Here is a 21032-nt window from a genome sequence, read left to right as displayed (position 1 = left end):
CACAGGGAAACTGACAACCTTTTCCCCTGAGATCAGAACACAGACAAGTGTTCACTCTTTCTGGGCCTCCTCACTGTGGCACCTGAAGGCGTGGCTGAAACCACGAAAAAAGAGAAATAAAAGGGATACAAATATAAAAGGACGATGTCAAAGATCCTGTATGATCCCATGTACCCTGGAAGTCTCCTCCTGACTTTAACATGTGAACCCTCAAACCCTAAGAGGAAAATGTAGGAAAACCTTTTCAAGACATGGGTGTAGGCATGGACTTTCTAAAAAGCATGCCAGTAGCTCAGGAAGTCCCTGCCTGGAGGAAGGGGACCAATAAGAAGTGGGGACAAGGGCAGGTGAGTATGAGCAAGATACAATTACATACATGTATGAAAATGTCAAGAAGACATTTTGTAGACTTGCCAAAAAAACTTTAGGATGTAAAATGGCTTGAAGTTCATACAAGAAAGAACATTCCTGCGTGGGGGACTCAGTTATGAGGGCGATGGGGAAAAAGATAAGCATTGACTAGTAAGTAATGGGCAAACAATACCATCAGGAGTGAGGGGTTGTGTGGTATTTTTCATTTTTAAAGTCAGTGAATGAGAAAGCTCTGCTGTTACATTTGAAGGAAGTGTGGGTGTGAACTGAAGAATTCCCCTGCAGGCAGAGGAAAGGAGGTGAGGGTGTGCACGGGGTCAGCATGGCTGCGGGTAGCAGGGATCGTGGATTGGGGAGGAGCAGAGTAGACAAGGCTGTAAATTCAAACGGAACCCTTTTAACCTTTCCCCCATCGCCTGGGAAACAGTTCCTAAAACATCCAATTTCTCAAGTGTCTTTTGTTGAGGGGGCTCAGTTGTATTTGAAAAATTACTACTTTTTCAGGTTAGCATACAGGTAGGTTTCACCGTGGTATTTTCCAACATATGTGCCTCCATGCTCTATTACAATGCAGCCTGCTACCTCCCCTTTGTTTTGTCTGCATAGGGATCAAACCCAGGACCTAAAAAGGACTCTCATTAATCTAAACCCTAGTCATACCTCTCACCTTAGTGTTAACATCGTACATTATAGTACATGCGGCAAAGCTAGGAATCCTGCATTGCTTATTATTATGAACTGAATTTCAGACTTGGTTTGTGTTTCATCAACTTTCCCACTAGTGCTTTGACATTGCTGGTGATAAACCACTTAAAAATGGATGTAGGCAAGGGCTTTCTGAAAACACTCTAGTAGCTAAGGACTACTTGTGGGGAGGAAAGAGCCAGGGAGAAGGGGGACGAGGGCAGGCTCAGTCTGGGGTGCCCCATTATAACTTAGTCCTGATAGGTGCTCAGTCCTTCCTTCCTTCCTTCCTTCCTTCCTTCCTTCCTTCCTTCCTTCCTTCCTTCTCCTTCTGTGAGCTTTACAGCTGTAGAGTCCTGACTGGATGTTCCATGGGATGCTTTCCTAGTTGGGTTTATCTGATAATGTTTGACAAAAGACTAGGCTGCATCTGTGGGCTTAAAGAAAATCTTGGAGGTGAAGTGCCCGTCTCCAGGAGAAAGATAGAACTTACTCCACCTCAGCCTGGAGTTTGGCCCAGCTTATTTCCAAACAAAACAACTTTGAGATGCCTGGGAAACAGTTCCTTAACCAAGAGATCAAGGTTAACAGCAACAATGCTAAGTCGTGTTGAGGTGATATGATGAGTTTTAGACAAGCATGGGGCAGGAAGGTGACAGCCTCTTCATCTATCACCAAGGCGTGCGGCTGTCACAGCAACAAAAGAAAAAATTAATAAGAGCAAAGCATAATGGATTTATTTAATCAAAGTTCCATGAGGCACGGGAAGCTTCTGAGATAAAGACCTTTGGTTTGGTGAATGACAGACAGCCATGTAGAAATGATCTCACAAGATGGCCTCATCTAATGGCCAGAGACCTAGGGGCTGGTGAGGTTTGGCTCCATGGCTCTCTGCAGCTGTCTCCTCTAGTGTGGTGTAGGACTTTGGGACAGCCTTCGAGAAAGAAGGGGAAAATGAATGCTGTGGGGCCTATGGTTTGACCTGAGGAGACACACTTTTGGGAAGAGCTGTTCTGGCTGTTATGACTCAGTTGCAGGGGTGGTAGGAGGAGCAGAGGGATGAGGAAGGAGAGCAGGGGAAAGAAGACACAGGGACCAAGCTGCCAAGGTCTGCAGTCTCCCTCAGTTCAGAGCACTCACCCCAGCACTCTGAGTTCAAGGCCAGCCTAGTCTACAGAGAAAGTTCCAAGAAAGGCAGGGCTGTACAGAGAAACCATGTCTTGAAAAACAAAACAAGAATATACATATATATGTCAAAATTAATTATATATTACCCATGTTACTACTTACCACAAAAGATTAGTTACTTTGTGGTATCACATGGAAAAGGGAAACAGGAAACCAGGGCGGGGGGGGGGGGCAGAGCACCTATCCGTTTTTTTTTTTTTTTTAAATGTGTTTAATTTTATCTTATTGCATTGGTGTGAGGGTGTCTGATCTACTGGAACTGAAGTAACAGACAGTTGTGAGCTACCATGTGGGTGCTGGGAATTGAACCTGGGTCCTCAGGAAGCCTGTGCTGTCTCTAACCACTGAGCCACCTCTCCAGCCCACAAATGGCTTTTCAAAACAGACTGTGTCTGCTTTTTGTATAATCCACAAGTTTATTAGTAGTGACTGCTCAACAGTCCATTTGTGAACACCCTGAATTCCCATATTTATCACTCATGGCTCATGGGAGTACCAAGTACTATTATTATGACTAGGTAATTTTGAACTTTAAATTTTCATGTATGCTCAAGATTTTTAAATCTTTACCTGTTAAAGTGTATTGTAGCTTTTCTACTTTACAGCGTAAAACACAGGGCTGGAGAGACAGTTCAGTGGTTAAAAGTGCACTCTTCTTCCCAATACATAGGGTGGCTCACGGTGCCCTCTTCTGGCCTCCTAGGGCATGTGCACTCAGGTGCACACATCCACACACACATAAGTACACATAATTAATAATAATAAAATCTTTCAAGAGAATTTATGGTGTATTAAAAGAACCCTATTAAAGATCACAAACACTAAAAAGGTCAGAAATATTGGTCAAATAAGCAAATGGGAGTGAAACTGCCCAGCATCCAGAATAGTCTTACAGGAAACAGGGCTTTCTTCTACTTGACACATATTCCAGCAATCTTAAGTGACCTCTAGTTGATAAAGGAATATTCCCTTAGGAATGCTACTGGTTAAATACTTCAGTTTTTAAAGGAACTATTTTTAAATAAGCCTTAAATATACAAGGGAAAAAAAAAAACCACCAATCTCCAATGCAGTTGGCAGCTTGAGAAAAGCTTAATTACACTCCTCCTGTAACCATCCCAAGAAAGCAATCCAGTAACCACCAGGGTACTTATTACCTGCTGTGAGCACAGCCAAGTGGGGTCCCCACTGCTAAGTTCAGAAAATAAACAAGAAGAAGAGAGAAAAGAGACAGGGACATGGATGGAGGAAATAAAGACGGGGAGGCAGGGGGCAAGGTGGGAACCTCAGCCTTGCTCCTGATGCTGACAGGATGAGAAATATTCTAAAGAATTCTGTGGGAAATGCTGAGGACAAAGCTTTTGTTCACCGTGGTTGAAATAAAATTTAAACTAAGGGTCAAATAATTCACTGCAATTTTCTGTAAATGTCTCTCCACATGGGACCAGAGAATAAAAATTGCATTTTGACTTAGAAAAGACTGACAGGGTCAGCAAATGAAAATCTGAATTAAAAAAAAAAAAATGATGACCAGGAGACTTTTTTTTTTTTTTTTTTAATTGAGACTCAGAACAGGACAAAGTGTGTTGCTCTCACAAGAACTGGTTGACAGCAGACACTGGAGCAGCCTCACACTGTCACTTTCTGGCCATTGCTTCTGGCTCCATTGGCCCTGGCCCCTGGCTCTATGCCGCATGACTTAGTGCAGAGGCCCCAAGCTGTGTGGGATTCTAGAAATGTGTCCTTAACAGACATGCTGAATGGCAACCTTAATCACAGCACACATCTGGGCATGGAAGAACATTCTAGAATTCTTTATGAAAACAAGTATAAAATGAACTGCAAACAGCAGCAGCAGTTGTGAAAAGAAAGGCCAGCCCATGGAAGGCGCTTTCCAGTTCCGGTGACTACAGACAGTCTGAAAATCACCGAGATCCTGCTAACTCACTGACCGGCGACACATGACACCACATACCCGTGTGGGGAGTGGTGTTCATGAAGAGTCTTCACACAGAATTTCACTTTCAAATCCTATGAGGTAGATATAACAGGCAAAAGAAAATGAAATAAACCCTGGCATGGTAGTGCAGGTCAATCGTGTAGCACTAGGGGGGTCGGGGCAGAGGGTCAGGTGTCGGTCTAGAGACACAGCAAGTTCAAGGCCAGCCTGGGAAAATGAGACACTATCTCCCCTCCCTGCTCTCCCCCCACACAAAATTATTAAAGAAAAAGCCACCAACTTCATCCAGCCACCCTTCTATTTGCAGGCAGGAGTTGTCTGTGTAGTATCCTAACGTCTGATTGGTTTCTGGGTATAATTTCTTTAGTGACAGGCAACTATCCTCAAAGGCTTATGGAGGATAACGTCATAACTTAGTATTTATTCAAATAGGATTATGGAAATAGAGCAATAGAAAATCCTACCTCTCTTGGCTTTCACATTCTTTTATTGAAGATATATCGTGCCAAGAATTACCTTTATATGCTCTTTGGTAAGCCCCTAACAGCCTATAAGGATCAGATAACATATTACCTAGTAGGAAATCATCTTACAAATTAAAATGTTAAATATTAAATAATATAACAATAACATTGAAGTTATTTTACAAATTGTTTACTGGCCTGTAAAGGGCTGGAGGTGTAGCTTGGTGGTAGAATGCTTGCCTAATATATATGGGACCCAGGCTTTGATCTCTAGTATGAGGCAAATTTTTATGTTTTAATCTACTTAAATGGAGCACCTCTGAGGATGCGTTTTGAGTACAGACACAGCTAAAAGTAGGATGAGAGGGTGAATGAGTGTTCCCTTTTACAATAAGAAAATTGTTAATTAGCCCTGGCTGCATTTCATAAGTGCCAGGATTTAGAACACAGGTTTTCAGTCAGATAACCCAAGATTCCATTTCACATGGTAGCTTTAAAGCTTATTTTTTATCAGCACTTGCTCCAAACCATGCAAGGTTCATTTTTAATTATGTATGTGTATGTGTTTATGGGGTATGAGCACATGAGAGCAGCTGCCCACAGAGACCAGAAGAGGGCATCCGACTCACTGAAGGTGAAATACAGGCAGTTGCAAGTCACCCAGTGTGGATGCTGGGGCCAAGCTCAGGTCCTCTGGAGGAGCAGTGCATGTTCTTAACCCTTGGCACTGTCTTTCCAACCCTAAAGAAGTTTTGTTTGCTTGTTTGAAGACAAGGTTTCTCTGTGTAGCTCTGGCCTCGAACTCATAGAGATCTGTCTGCCTCTGCCTCCCAAGTGCCACCAGGACAGCTTAAAAGAAGTACATACTTGGGCTGCCATCTCTTTTGCGGCATCATGGCTGCCCTCCGCCCTCTGGTGAAGCCCAAGATCGTCAAAAAGAGGACCAAGAAGTTCATCCGGCACCAGTCAGATCGATATGTCAAAATTAAGCAAAACTGGCGGAAACCCAGAGGTATTGACAACAGGGTTCGGAGAAGATTCAAGGGCCAGATCCTGATGCCCAACATTGGTTACGGGAGCAACAAAAAAAACAAGCACATGCTGCCTAGCGGCTTCCGGAAGTTTCTGGTTCACAATGTCAAGGAGCTGGAAGTGCTGCTGATGTGCAACAAATCTTATTGTGCTGAGATTGCTCACAACGTTTCCTCCAAGAACCGAAAAGCCATCGTAGAAAGAGCAGCACAGCTGGCCATCAGAATCACCAATCCCAATGCCAGTGAAGAAAATGAGTAGATGGCTGGTGTACGTGTTTTATTTGTGTTTAAATAAAACCACAAAAACTGAAAAAAAAAAGTTAAAATGAAAATGAAGGCTTCTAAAGAAACAAAACAAAAAAATCAAAACCACCATCACTAACTACAGTATTTACAGATATGTAGACTTGGCAATGACCTTTCCTTCTTGCCTAAAACTAAATCTAGAAGATGCACAGGACAGGCTGCTCATATGGTCTTACATGATCTAGGTATCTGCTCCATCTTGAGACAGGGCCAGTGTCCACAGCTGGCTTCCAGGAGGCTTGGTTCAGAGCTCCATGAAAAGGTTTCGTTTTACGGTTGAAAGGAAAGCAATGCCTGAACGCTTGCAGCTCCCAGAAGGGAGCACAGCCTCAGTGTGAGGAAAGGGAGAGAAGCCAATGGCACCAGAACATAGACAGCCTGGTGCAGAACAGGAACCCACACACGAGGGTGCCATGCAGGGAGACAGCCGCTGCACTTGAAAAGTGAAGGCAGGCATTCCTCCTTCCTTCAGTGCACACCTTTGATCCCAGCACTCGGGAGCCAGAAGCAGGCTGATCTCTGTGAGTTTGAGACCAGCCTGGTCTACAAGAGCTAGTTCCAGGACAGCCCCCAAAGCCACAGAGAAACCCTGTCTCGAAAAACCAAAAAAAAAAAAAAAAAAAAAAAAAAAAAAGTGAGCATGATATGACTTGCTTAATTTCAAACTTAACATGTGCTCAGGTATTGGGTTTGAAATAAGCAGGTTTGAAGGTAGGAGGAAGGTGTCCTGCCATCCCTAGGTCTCTGAAATGGTTGGCATCTTACAGTGAAGTGGTGTGTTATTGAAGTACAAAATTAACATTGACCTTGGCTTTCCTTCTGGTTTTACTTTTGCAGTGCTGGGGACAGAACCCTGAGGTTTTGTAGATGTTGAGCCATCCCCCATATTTGATTTACATTATTTTAAACCATTCTTGTACTATCAAAGTCAGCTGAGGTTCTGAGTCACAGGGTCACTTGATCTATGGAGGGAGGAGCCTCTAGTTTTTTTTTTTTTTTAAAGCTTTATTTTATTGTGTATACTGGTGTTTTGTCTGAATGTGTCTGATACCAGGGAGGCCAGACGAAGACATCATATCCCCTGGACTGGACTTGAAGAGCCACCCACAGTGATCTTAAGCATGGAGTTATCTCTCCCGCCCCACTGATTTACATTTTTAAAAGAAAGATTAGCACTTTAATTCAAGTATATATTGTACAGAGAAAGAACCCCACTCATTCCTCCCTGCCCCCTTCCCTGATTTTGATTTTTCAAGACAGGGTTTCTCTGTTTTGGTTTGGAACTAGCTCTGTAGACCAGGCTGGACCCAAACTCAGAGATCTGCCTGATTCTGCCTCCTGAATGCTGGGATTAAAGGTGTGCACCACCATGGCCACTTCCGGTCCTTCTCAGGAGTTCCTTTTGTTCCCCCGAGTAGTTCTCATACCTTTCATGCCATGTGTACATAGGTGATTTTATATATCTAGACAGTATCTAAGAACTACAAATGAAAGACAGCACAGTATCTATCTTAGACACTTAATATGATGATCTCTAACTGTATCTATTTCCTGACATGACTTCATTCTCCTTGATGCATGAAAGGAATGGTGTACCATGCACCATGTCTCCTTTAGCCATTGCTGTTTTCAGTCCTGGGTTGGTTCATACTTCCGTACTATGCAGAATGTAGCAAACACGTTTGCAAGGGTCTAATGTGCAGTCTGTGAGCACAGGTTTCTTGGCACCCTCTCCCCCAATGGGAATTCCATGCTAATGTTAAGTAGTTCCCATTAGCTTAAAAGTTTGCTAATTGATTCACTGGTTGTCTCTGGGGAATGGGAGAGACTGTTACTGATCCTGTTGTTAGTCCTTTTCCATTCCTTGGTGTTTAAAGGCCAGCTTGTTATTTGACTCAGTAAGTTCATGCATATGTATATAGTTATGTTAGAACAAAGTGCAATCCAGGTCTAGGAAAATGTGTCTGTGCTTAAGGCGCTTGTAAGCAAGTGTGAGGAAGCAGCAGAGGTCCCCAGAACCCTTATAAATGCTGGGTGGACATGGAAGCTTGCCTGTAATTCTAGCTCTGGATGGCAGAGACCGGCTGCATCTGCAAACTCAGGGTTTGGTTGACAGATGTGGCCTCAGTGATTGTGGAAGAGTGACTGAGGTGACTTCCCTGCACCAAACCTCTAGTTTCCATATGCACGCATGCATAGAGGTGGGATGGCATCCAAGGAGCCTGTTCCTTCACCATATGTGTTCTGGGCTTAAACTCAAAGCACCTGGCTTGTGGCAGAGCCTTTACTAGATGAGCTAGCGCACCAGCCCCAAACTTAGTTTTTAAAAAGATGTTGTCTAACGTCAATTTCAGAGACTGTGATCTTTTTAACTTAGTTTAGTTTTTAAACATTGTTGGGATTTGCCAGAAAACAGGGATTTGTAATACATGGCTTTGCTTTCAAGTGAAGCCCATCTGTATAGTGTAGAGAAGCCGCTGGCTGGCAGCTCAGCTGTGGACCTGCAGGGATCTTCCTGGGGCATGTGGGGTCTCTTTTGGTGAAGGTGTGTATTGTACTTCCTTCAGTGTCCCAGGTTTCTTAAAATAGACACACCAGGTGCCTGTTACTATAAGTGTCACCTCAGACACAGTGTTGGTTAACACTGTGCAATGTTGTCTATCTTTGGAAGTGTCTCACGTATCCCATTTATCACAGTTATACTTTGAGGAATAATTTTATAGTTTGATGATAAACCACTGAAAGGCCAGAAGCACTGAAGATAAGCAGGGAGTGGAGAGGCCCGCTGAGGTGCAAATCCCATACTGTAGAGATGGACGGAGTATGCAGGGATTATAGGGCTCTCTAAGGAACAGCACTGATACAATGAATGCATACATTAAAACGGGCTTTACTAGACTGGCTTACAGGTGCCCTCGGTAGTCAACAAAGGCTGTCCCACACCAGAGTGCCTGAAAACCCAATAGTGGTTCTGTCTACAGGGCTGGATGTCTCAGCTGTCCCAGTCTGGTGCTGACGGTATAAAGGGTGCCTGGCCTTCTGTGGTAGAATGATAAGGAAGGTGACCATAATACAAGGGAAGCAGTGACATAGCAACGGGGTAGGTGGACTTGTCATCGAGAGTGAGAAGAAACAGGCAGCAAGCATAGCTTCCTTTTTCCATGTCCTGTTAGCAGGCTGCAGCAGACGGTATGGCCCAGATGAGGTCTCAGTGTTCCTGTTTCAAATCCAATCAAATAAATCCTTCACAGAGATCACAGCAGCTTGGCTTTCAGTTGATTCAGATGCAGTCATCACAAGTCTGCCTTTGTCAATCTGACACAAGATAGTCATGCAGAGAGAGAGCCAGCCTCAACTGAAAAAAAGTCTCCTTCAGACTGGCCTGGAGGCAAGTCTGGGAGGCATGTGCCTTCACTGATTGATGAAAATGGTCCAGCCCACTCTGGGCAGGTCGGCAGGTGGTCCTGAATCATAAAAGGATGCTGGGAAAGTCAGGAAGCAGCACTGCTCCATGGTCTCTGCTTCAGTTTCTGCCCTGACTTCCCTCAGTGATGGACGCTGAAGGGTTATACGATGAAATAAACCCCTTCTTCTCCAAGTTAGGTTTGGTTAGTATTTTACCAAACCGATATCAAACAAACTAAGACATACAGTAGTAGACCACTGAGCAAGATGACTCAATGGGTAAAGGTGTTTGTCATTCAAGCTTGATAACCTGAGTTTGAACCCCGGCTCCCATATGATAGACCAGACTCTGCCAAAGATGTCCTCAGACCTCCACATGCATGCTGTAACATCATACACCACACAACACTAAAAAAAGGCATGTGCAGTGTGAGTGTTGCATGTGAGTGTGTAAGTGCACACACTCATAGAGGCCAGAGCAGGAAGCTTGGGGTATGTTTCCCAAAGCCATGCCTGTACTTTTCCTGGGTGCTTTGCACTTGAATCAGACCCTCAGATTTGTTCAAGTACCCATACCCTCTGAGCCATCTTCCCAGGCCCCTGACATTCTTTCAGGATTTTTTCTAAGGTGGACAGTTCACATTTTTGTAATGATTGCAAACTAGGGCTGTTATTAAATTAGTGACAGCCAGAGCCCTAAAGAAATTAGTCTGCAAATAAAAGAGCAAGGGCTGTAAAGGTACCTGCACATTTTAATATGAAGATGTCCTATTGCCATTGAGTCCTCTGTTTAGTCGGGGCTCTGTAACAAAGCACCACGGGTTTTATAGCTTATTAAACAACAGGTCAAGGTGTCACCTTCAGGATTCTCTCTTTAGCCTGTATGTAGCTTCTCTCCCTGTCTCCACAGGGACTTCATTTTATGTATCTGCATTCAGACTTCACTGAATTCCCTTCACACCGGTCTATGGGGAAAACAAGTGACATTCAAACCATAGCAATACCTTCATTTGACTTTTTTGTTGTTGCTGTTTCTTGAGACAGGGTTTCTCTGTGAAGCCCTGGCTGTCCTAGAGCTCAATATTTAGACTAGGCTGGCCTCAAACTCAAGAGAAATCCTCCTGCTTCTGCCTCTCAAGTGCTAGGATCGAAGGCATGCACCATTATGCCTGACTTTAATGTCATCATTTATGGGAAGGCCTTATTAAGAATATGTTTGGTGCCACATAGTGGTGGCACATGCCTTTAATCCCAGCACTTGGGAGGCAGAGGCAGGAGGAGCTCTCTGAGTTCAAGGCCAGCCTGGTCTACATGGCAAGTTGCAGGTAAGCTGGCACTACATACTGAGACCCTGTCACAAACAAAAACAAATAATATCTTTGGGGCTAGAGAGATGTCTTAGTAGTTTAGTACTTCCTGCTCCTTGGGAGGACAAAGTTCAGTTCCCAGCACCCATTTGGGAATCTTAAAACTCCTGTCACTCTAGCTCCAGAAGCTCTAACATCCTCTTCTGGCTTCCTCAGGTATCTGCACACACATGGCATGCTCACATGCGCGTGCGCACACACACAGACACACAGACACGCACACACGCGCGCGCACACACACACAGAGACACACACACGCACACACACACACACAGACACGCACACACGCGCGCACGCACACACACAGAGACACACGCGCGCGCACACACACACAGAGACACACACGCACACACACACAGACACGCACACACGCGCGCACGCACACACACAGAGACACACACACGCACACACACACACAGACACGTACACACACGCATGCACACACACACGCACACACGCACACAGACACACACACACGCACACACGCGCACACACACACAGACACACAGACACACACACGCACACACACACACAGACACAGACGCACCCACACACAGACACGCACACACGCACACACACACAGACACACAGACACGCACACACACACAGACACGCGCACACGCGCACACACACACACAGACACACACGCACACACACAGACACACAGACACGCACACACACACGCACACAGACACACACGCACACACACACACACAGACACGCACACACAGACACGCACACACGCACACACAGACACACACACGCGCACGCACACACGCACACACACGCACACACACACACACAAATAAACCATTAGAATCTTTTAAAAAGGGTAGTATCCTTGTGGGTGTGCACTGGTGGAACCAGTTTCAGTGTCTATATACTTTATTGCCACCCTTCCTGGAGACTTCTTTTTCTGCATTCAGAAATTCTGAGAATGAATTCCCTAGTTATTAGTGTAATATAAAAATGTTGCCTGCTTCTTGTCTAGGCTGTATTCCCCATATGGCCACCCAAGTCAGTTTGTTCTGAATACTTTCTATTCTATCTTCCATCATTTTAGAATCCATCTGTGACCTACAGATAAGTATTTTTGCTTTAAGCTCCCAATTAATAAGTTTATTATCAAGGTAGCTTAGAAATATCAAATATCAATGAGTATGTTTCTACTTACTTAGAAATGTAAAATTTATATGACTGTCGTGTATATACAGGGATAAAGACTTGAAGATTCCAGAGTTGGAGAAGTTCAGGATAGCCTTTTGACTTAGCAGTGACCATTTGGAAAAATACATGGCTAGGTAAATACTGACAGAAACAGGAAAGATTCTCAGTGTGGACAAAGTTACTCTTTGACACAGAAGCAGAAACATCCCTTTGCTCTGTGTATATGTGGAGAGAGATAGAAGTGTGTGTGTGTGTGTGTGTGTGTGTGTGTGTGTGTGTGTGTGTGTGTCTGGGCACACACACTGCATACTTAATACATGAGCTCAGGCGACATCTTCATGACCATAATCCATCCCCTTTGAGGCAGGGTGTCTTACTGGCCTGGAGCTCAGCAGTCAGGCCACATTGGCTGGCCACTGAGCCCAGGGGTCCTCCTGTCTTTGTCTCCCCAAGACTGGGATTACAGGTGTGCATTGCAGGTGGCACTGCTGTGTCCAGCTTTGTACATGGGGTACAGGGCTCAGACTCAGGTTTTCAGACCTGCAAAGTTTGGCAACAGAACTGTCTCCTTAGCCCCCTCAGATGGAACAGTCACCTCTTACCATCAGAACTATGTGGTAGTCAGTTTATGTGGCTGGAGATCGATGCTAGAGCCTCCTGAGCGCTAGGCAAGCGCTCTGCCGCTGAGCTCTGGCCCCAGCTCCAGGATGACTTGATATTACAAAGAAATTGTAAGTGTTACTGTTGGTTATTTCTTATATCACTAAGTCCCCCAAGTGCTGTGCTTTACTCACGCTACACAAGGGCTATATTCCCAGCCCCTCATTATTTTCCTTTTTAGAGATTAACTTTCCAGGTTAGCATCCAAAGTATGGGTTCTATCTTGGCATCTTTACACACACTTTGTTATCACTTGCTTATCCTCTCAGTTCTTAAACATTTTCTTAACAAGTTAGTATTATAAGAAGATAACTAGTATACACCCACCAAAGAAATAGGCACAGTGGCATAGTGAATGAGGAAGCGGAGGCAGGAGGATCACTTGATTCAAAAGAAAAACCCTGACAAAATATAGGAAAGCAGGTGCATGCATAAACAATGGCACTCCAGGAAAGTCTGGAAGCTTCCTATAAGACTAAACATATGCTGGGTGTGTGGTGCACACCTTTAATTCCAGCATTCAGGAGCCAGAAGCAGGCAGAGCTCTGTGAGTTCAAGGCCAGCCTGGTCTATAGAGTGACTCCAGGACAGCCAGGACTACACAGTGAGACCCTGTCTGGAAAATAACGATAACAAAAAGGCTAAACACAACACATGTACTCTAACCCATTAACTCCTCTCTAAGTGTTTACCCAAGAGAAATGAAAACACACCTACAAAATGACTCACGAGTGTTCGCAGCAGTTTCATTCCTCTCGGTGAAAAGTTGGACACAGCTCATATGTCCTTCATGGGAATAGACAAGCTTATGTAGTAATAATAGGAAAGCCTATTCTGCAATGAAAAGGAGTGTGCTATTAATATGCATAACATGAATAAATCTCCAAAACATTTTTGCAAGAAGAATACATGCATTTATAAACAGCTCAGAGAGACACATGACTAATCTGCTGTGGAGAGAATGAGGACAGAAGACTGGGATAAGTAAGAAGTGACTGGAAAGGAGCCTGGAGGTCCTGTATTCCAGTAGGGATTTGAGGTGCATGTGCATATGCACTTATCAATATTCCATGAACAGACATAAAATGTGTGACTCTATAATACATAGCTTTTAGTAAAACCTGTAAACAAATACAGAATTCTAGTTAATGGCATGCCCATTGAGGTGTTTAGAAGGACATATACTGATATCAGTATAATGTTCATGAAGAATAAGGTATATTGAGTTAATCAGCGAATGAAGAGCATAGTGTTTAATGGCAGAATCTAAGTAGTGGGTATATAAATTTCAATGGGAAAGTATGTAGCGAGTCTTTCTTACCTGCCAGCCAGCTCCCAAATAATGACATGGAGACTTATTAACTATGAAAGCTTGGCCTTTAGCGTAGGCTTGTCTGAACCAGCTCTTAAAACTTAAATTAACCCATACCTTTTAATCTATGTTCTTTTGTGTGACCCAGTAACTTTTACTCTGTACTGCCCATACTGCTTCCTTTGTATCTGGCTGGCAACTCTGCCTTTCTTCTTCCCAGCATTCTCTCTCTGAGCCAAAGTCCTTACTATACCTTGTGCCTAGCTATTGGCCATTCAACTTATTACACCAATCACAGCCATACATCTACATACAATGTACAGATATCCCACAACAAAAGTAGCTTACCTTTTCTGTACACCTGAAATTTTCCACAATTGAATAATGAGAAATGGAAAACACCTTTGACACCACTGACAATAGTTGCTGTATGAAGAGAAGCAGGGTTACCCGTGGAAGCCATGCCATTTGCTCCATGCGTTTCTAGTAGGAAGGTTTTCCCAGAAGCAGGTAGGTAATGCTGTTGGGGCTCCACTGTTTATTACGTTGTTTGGTTTATGTCAACAGGAAGTTAGCTTGGTCATTGTTTAAAGTTCCTTTAACTTTGGGAAGCCTTAAAATGGGATAAATTTGCCAAGCATGGTGGCATACCTTTAATGCTAGCACTCTAGAAGCAAAGGCAGAAGGATCTCTGTAAGTTTGATGCCAGTCTAATCTACAAAGTAAGTTTCAGGCCAGCCAGGGCTATGTAGAGAGACCTTGTCCTTACCTCCTCACCCCAAATGGCAACAACAACAAAAGACCCACAAAAAAAAACAAGATAAATTGTGATCGTTTTCAGTTTTTATGGCTGAAGTTCTTCCTCTGACCTCTGTCCCAAGAATGCACTTGAGGATCTCTCAAGACTTAAAATCAGTTATTTGAAAGAGAGAAATTTCTATGTAAACTAATTTTTAAAATAATTTAGGAAAATAAACCACAACGTTCCCTCCTCAGAGATTAAGTTTTTGCAAACGCACACATGCTGTTCAGACTTGAGAGGACTCGGCAGTCTGCTGCAGACTCTGCCTGGTGTGTGAGGGATTCACAGAGCAGGGAGGAGAGTGAAAGGCAATTATAAATACATCATACACCTTAGTTGACTTTGACATTAAATCTCAGAATTCCTCAGTTGTAAAATGTATAAATCCCATCCAAAGTAAATGCACTGACAAAGGTTTCGGGGCCCCAAAGAAGCGCCTGGGAACAAATGGCTCACGGATTTCAGTGGCATGGAATGGGAATGCACTTGAATGACACTGCTCACACACCTGGCTTCCTTCTTTTGCTGATTCCTCATCCTCACAGCCCCACATAAACTCTGAACTCAGAAGGGAACCAACCCCAGAACTGTCCTCCCACCTCCACACAAATAAACACATAATTTAAGGGAACATTCATTCTAAGTGAGAGTGCACAGGAGAGCATTCATGTCTCAGCCAGCAGCTCCGTGAACTCCGGACAGAGCACAGACACAGGCATGGGCAGCGCTTCCCAAAGCAGAACACAGCAGTGTGGGAGACACACAGAGGTGACATGCAGTAAACATAGGTGTCTGTGGTGAGTTAGAGCTAACAGGTTAGATGCAGCCTCAAAAGAGGATTCAGGAGCCAGGAAGAGGGGACCTGACAGCAGACAGCACCCTGTCATGTAGGAGGGGAAGAAATGAAGCATCATGTTGTCTGAAGCCCTTGAGGGAACAGACCTGAGCACATAGGATGCAGCAGGAGGAAGATCATATGTGGATACTCTGGCAAGGGCCATCTCGGAACACAGGCTGTTCAGTTCGGTCTGTTTTGGGGAGAAAGGTGACAGAATTTCCTGATAGGACAACTTCACTGTATGATCTTGTACTTATCTTGTACTACTGTTAGTTTAGTCTTGGGTGACCTTGTAGCAGCTAATTGCAACCCACAGACAACCTGGGATACTGTAGGTTTTTCTTGAATATCAACCTGGTCAATGTGAGCAAAAAATAGCTGCTGAGATTATGCTGATAGGCGCAGCAGGGAGACTTCTGCTGTGAACCCCAAGCCCAGAGTGCTAGGAGCGAGGCACCGGGTGGGTATTAGTTAGATCCCTACAAGACACGAAAGAAGCTGTGCTGTGTGGGCATAACCAGGTGGCGTTCGTTCCTAGAGGTTGCTAGACAAAGAAGAGTGGCCTACAGAGGAAGAAACCCAGTCCATTAACTCCATAGTCCACCAAGAAAAAAAGAATACTGTCAGGTAGAGAATTTGCCTTCTTTATTTTTAGTTGAATGTGCTATTTTAGACTTAAAATCCTTATGATTGAGGAAATGGGGGTGACCAGGAATCAGCATTGCTCGCCATCACCCAGGCAGATGCATGCTGAGGAGACGGGCCCGCCGTGATCCCGTGGGCTAGAAATTGCTCTGTGGAATCTGAGTTAATTGATGGAAAAGTCCCACCTTCCAGAATTTCTATTACCTCAGGAGGGCTCTGCCCAGCCTGCTGACACACAGCTGTGGGTGCTGTGATGTGCAGACGCCCCCACTGCCAATGTCAGGAAGGATGTACTTTTAAACCTCTAATTTATTTAATAATGTCTTTGGTGATTTGTGTAGGTTTGGCATTGTAATCAAAGTGCTTCCTGGCTTGGTTTATTCAGTTTGCAGCCTTAAAATGTATACTGTCCTGATAAGCATGATATTAGCAAGTTGACTGAGAAGAGACCACCCTTGGTCTCTGAAAATGAAGCAAATTTATTGTTTCTGTAGTGTATTAATCTGCTTATACCAAGACAGCATCCAGTACTCACAGAGCCAGCCTCCATCATTCCGGCCCCATCCCTTTTCTTTATCATTAATGAACCAAATGACTATACTGATTAGCTCACAGGTGGGGACAGAATAATAAACTCTTGGAAAAATTTGTAAGAGGAAGATGGATTGTTGAAAATTCAAAGCTCTTTCTGGGCAGTGGTGGTGCATGACTTTAACTCTAGCATGAGGCAGAAGCAGTCAGATTGCTGTGAGTCTGAGGCCAACCTGGTCTACTTTGAATCTTTGTGAGTTTGAGACCAGCCTGTTCTACATTGTGAGTTCCATGACAGCTAGGACTGCACAGAGAGCCCTGCCTCAAAAACAAAACAAAAAATAATAAAAGCTCCATAGCACTTGGTAACAGTATTGTTCCATATGAAGCTTATGGCATTGATACTATACAAAGTCCAAAGAAGTCTGTCCTAACTAATGGATGCACTGTCAAGACCAACGGTTGCCTAGCTGCGATCAAAGGTGTGTGCTACTGTGCCCAGCACTTCCAAGTTTAAGACTATACCCAATACTTGTAGAAATAATATATTAAGTTGCTGTCTTGCTTTGTTACCCAGATTAGTCTTACAATATGGTCTAGATTCCAGGAAACCTGCTGCCTGCCTCCCATATCTGTGAGTATAGTTATATGCTACTGAGCACAGCAAGTTTGTACTTCTAAGCTGCCTTTGACCATCTTTGAAATGAAGAACAATACTTACCTGGAATTGAATGATAAAGATAGCAGTTTATGCCTAAAAGAGTTTGGAGTTATCCCATTTTCTTACTTTCCCAGTGGAAGAAACAGCAGCTTGGGGTTTGGCATCTCCTGAGTCTCAGCTTGGATGAGCCTTCCTAGCTTCTCACATTTCTACTATAACCTCCTGTCTCTAACAGGTCAGCTCAATAGCATTTCGGGGATGAGCTGGCAGGGCTTGCAGATCTCTTAATGCCTAAATATGTGTGTAATCCAGCCCAAGGTCTTGAGTCTTGTACTGCTACGAAATGCTACACTCCTAGTCCCATCTCTGTTTTTTTTTTTTTTTTAATAGCAACATAGAGAAATCAATTTTTATAATGTAAGTGACTTCTGAGGATATGAAGTATCTCCCAAGTCTAGAGGGCTCAATAAATGAACACTCCCAGCACTAAAATTTCACTTTCCTTGCTACTCTGCTCATCACGACTCCTTCCCTCTACCCTGTGTTTAGGAGTGAACTCAAGGCCTTATGCATAAGAAGCATGCATTCCATTGCCAAGCTCAGCTCAGCCCTGCTTCTGATGTTATCTGGGTAGTTCCCGTGATGGTTTCATGTTTCTTTCTAAAATACTGCCCAGACACTGTAAAAACAAATTCATATAAACATCAAAAAGTGCTTGACTACTAAAAGTCATTAGGATGCAGTTGCACTTTGTAATTAAAAGTTTTCCCACCACATTGTATGTGATAGCACCCCTTTAATCCCAGTTCTTGGGGAGGCAGAGATAGGCAGATCTCTGTGAGTTCTAGCTAGGCCAGCCTGATTCACGTAGTGAGTTCCAGGACAGCAAGAGCTACATAGTGAGACCCTGTCTGAAAAGAAAAGGGAGGGGGGGAGGATGGATGAATGGAGGGAGGGAAGGAGGGAGTGAGAAAGGAAGTCAGTCTCCAGACATGTCTGGGGGCAAGTGTTTTCTGTTTGTTTTTGTTTTGTTTTTTCTTTTTTTGAGACAGTGGGGACCCAGCCCTTACCCAGGCTGCGCATGCACTCCACACTCTTGGTCCTTCTTTTTGAAGTAGAACTGAAGGCAAGATTGACCTCTCCACATAAACACTTGGAAGCTAAAGACAATGCTGCTGGTCAGGGTACGCACCAGCAGAGGACAGCCAGGGCATTCGTGACCCAAGGTTTTCTGGGGGTTTGCATGTGCTTGAAATTATTTACCTTAAAGAAAACCCTGTGTTTTATTCACAGAGCTCAGTTTCTGATTTAACAAGGCTGATCAGCTTTATAATGTATAGCACTGAAAAAATAAGTATACATAAAATTTCAAGTATATATTCATGTATCCATTAACATAAGTAGCTTTAATGAAGTAGACTGTTTTACTTCTGACTAAACATAAATGGGTCGCTAAAGATTTTTGAACATTGTTCAAAAAGTGTCTGTGTATATAATATATGACAGAAACAAAACAGACAGAGACTATTTCTACCTATGAATATGTAGAGTCTGTACTTTAGTGTTTGAGACAAAAAAAAAAAAAAAAGGAAGTACAAACTGCTGTGTAGAAAAATTTCTTTTTGCACACAGGATCTAATCAAAGAATCTGTTTTAGAACTATCTATATATGTAAAACAAGTAAAGCTGCATTTTTTAAATTGAAGACCCTAAACAAGATTAATTTGACCTTAGAAGATCTAGGCCACCCAAAGGCCAGCACTGCCAAAGACAAGTCACACCAGGTGACAGCAGGGTTTCCAATGCAACAGCGCTTGGTTCCGTTTATTTATTTACTTAATGTGTGCATTGTTTTTCTACATGTCTGTGCACTGCGTGCATGCCTAGTGCCTGCAGAGGCCAGAAGAGGACACTGGATCCCCTGGAACTGGGTTTGCAGATAGTTGCTAAGACTTGACTCAGGACCTTTGAAGAGCAGCCAGTGCTCTTAACTGCTAAGCCATCTCTCCAGCCCCAAACAACAGCATTCTAGTTCTGGGTCTTCACACTGCCCCACTACTGGCTAGCTTACTACATTTACTTACTACATTTTGCCAAACTCCAATGTCTTTTAAGCATCTTAAGAGAAATTATGAAGGAAAGCAGCTTCACTGTTATCATCGTGTTAGTCATTCTTGGTAATTGTCTTCAGATGACAAGCACTAATGATGAGTCTGTATCTGAGGTGTATCAAGTATTCTCTGCTGTGACTATGCTTTAGACATTTGCAATTCTCATTTCTCAAACAGTTTCATTCCATTCAGTCAAAACCACAAGAAGTGATTCATGCCGGTGATTCCATGTTCTGACGTGCAGACGGAGCTGACGGAGGTGATGCTTGATCTCACTTTAGAGAACTAATCCTCCTCCCTACTTCACTGAAAATATTTTCATTCTGACTGACAAAAAGTTAAAAAAGTACGTGAACTGTAACTAAAAACGTACTGCAAATGACACATTAATGAGACTAATGGCGTGTGCCTTGTTCTCTCAGGTTGTCATAGTCTTTACCTTTGATGAGCCTAGACTGATGCTTAATTACACAAAAAGGTAACGTTTCTAGTGGAACTCTCCGCAGCTAGATCACAGTGAAGTTCTTGGATCATTTTTCAAATGTAGCTTTAGAAACAAAGAAAAGAACTCATTAGGTCAGAGTAAAAGCATACAGGATCTGAGGACAATCCATGTGGGGACTGGGGTCTTTGACTCCCAAGAGAAGGTCAGTAATCTGGACAGCAATGGAGGAGATAAGGTGATACTATTTATACAGCATTGGAACTTCATTTCACAGCTGTTAAGGAGCAGTAGGCATGAGAAGTAACCCTAGCAGACCTGGAATACTATTAGCTCAACTGCGGCACTTGCCTACCATGTACGGAGCTGTAGGCCACACTCAGAACTACACACAACCAGAGAACAGCAGAGACAAGCTAGTTACAACAGGTGAGGTGGTACAGGCCTGCAACCGCAGCTGCTCAGAAGCTCTCAAGTTGGAGGCCTGTTTGGGCAGTATAGTGAGACCTCATGTCAAAATAAAAATTGCAAGACCAGTGGGTCTCAACCTTCCTAATGCTGTAACCTTTGAATACAGTTCCTCATGCCATGGTGACCCCAACCACAAAGTTCTTTTTGTTGCTATTTCATGACTGTAATGTTGCTAATCTTATGAATTATGACATAAGGGGTCACAACCCACAGGTTGAGAACCACTGGCCTAAGACTTAAGAGTTCTTACAACCAAACTTGACAACCTGGATTCCATCCCCAAAGCCCACATGGTGGAAGGAGAGAATCCACTCCTGAGAATTGTTCTCTGACCTCCACACACTCCTCCCCCAACCAAACAGATGAATAAGTGAATGGTTTTACTTATTTTTTTTTTTTTTAAATGAAAAAGGGCTAAAGGGTGGTAAGAGCACTTGCTTAACAAGCACGAGGCTCTAGGTCAATGCCCAATGCTGTTAAAACAGATTTCATTATTCATTATGGGTCAGATCCTGTAATTTAAAAAAAATACTGATGAGAGCTCAGAGTATCTGCAAGTATGAGGACTTGAGGTCAATTCCCAGGATCCATGCTGAAAACCAGGTGTGTAGG

General features: G+C 43.6%; 2 protein-coding genes across 2 annotated transcripts in view; both read left to right on the top strand.

Moving 5' to 3' along the window:
* The window catches only part of Ppm1e (protein phosphatase, Mg2+/Mn2+ dependent 1E), a 118753-nt gene that overhangs the window by 73798 nt on the left and 23923 nt on the right, over window positions 1-21032 (top strand). The gene's annotated exons all lie outside the window — the stretch shown is intronic.
* On the top strand, window positions 5542-6015 carry LOC127225516 (60S ribosomal protein L32-like). The gene has a single exon (XM_051189064.1). It carries the CDS (start codon window positions 5563-5565, stop codon window positions 5959-5961), a length of 399 nt encoding a protein of 132 aa, XP_051045021.1. The 5' UTR covers window positions 5542-5562; the 3' UTR covers window positions 5962-6015.

The sequence above is a fragment of the Phodopus roborovskii genome, unplaced genomic scaffold, assembly GCF_943737965.1.
Source record: "Phodopus roborovskii unplaced genomic scaffold, PHOROB, whole genome shotgun sequence".
Taxonomy (NCBI): Eukaryota; Metazoa; Chordata; class Mammalia; order Rodentia; family Cricetidae; genus Phodopus; species Phodopus roborovskii.
The sequence above is the reverse complement of the archived record's forward strand: the minus strand, read 5'-3'. Positions and strand labels throughout refer to the sequence as shown.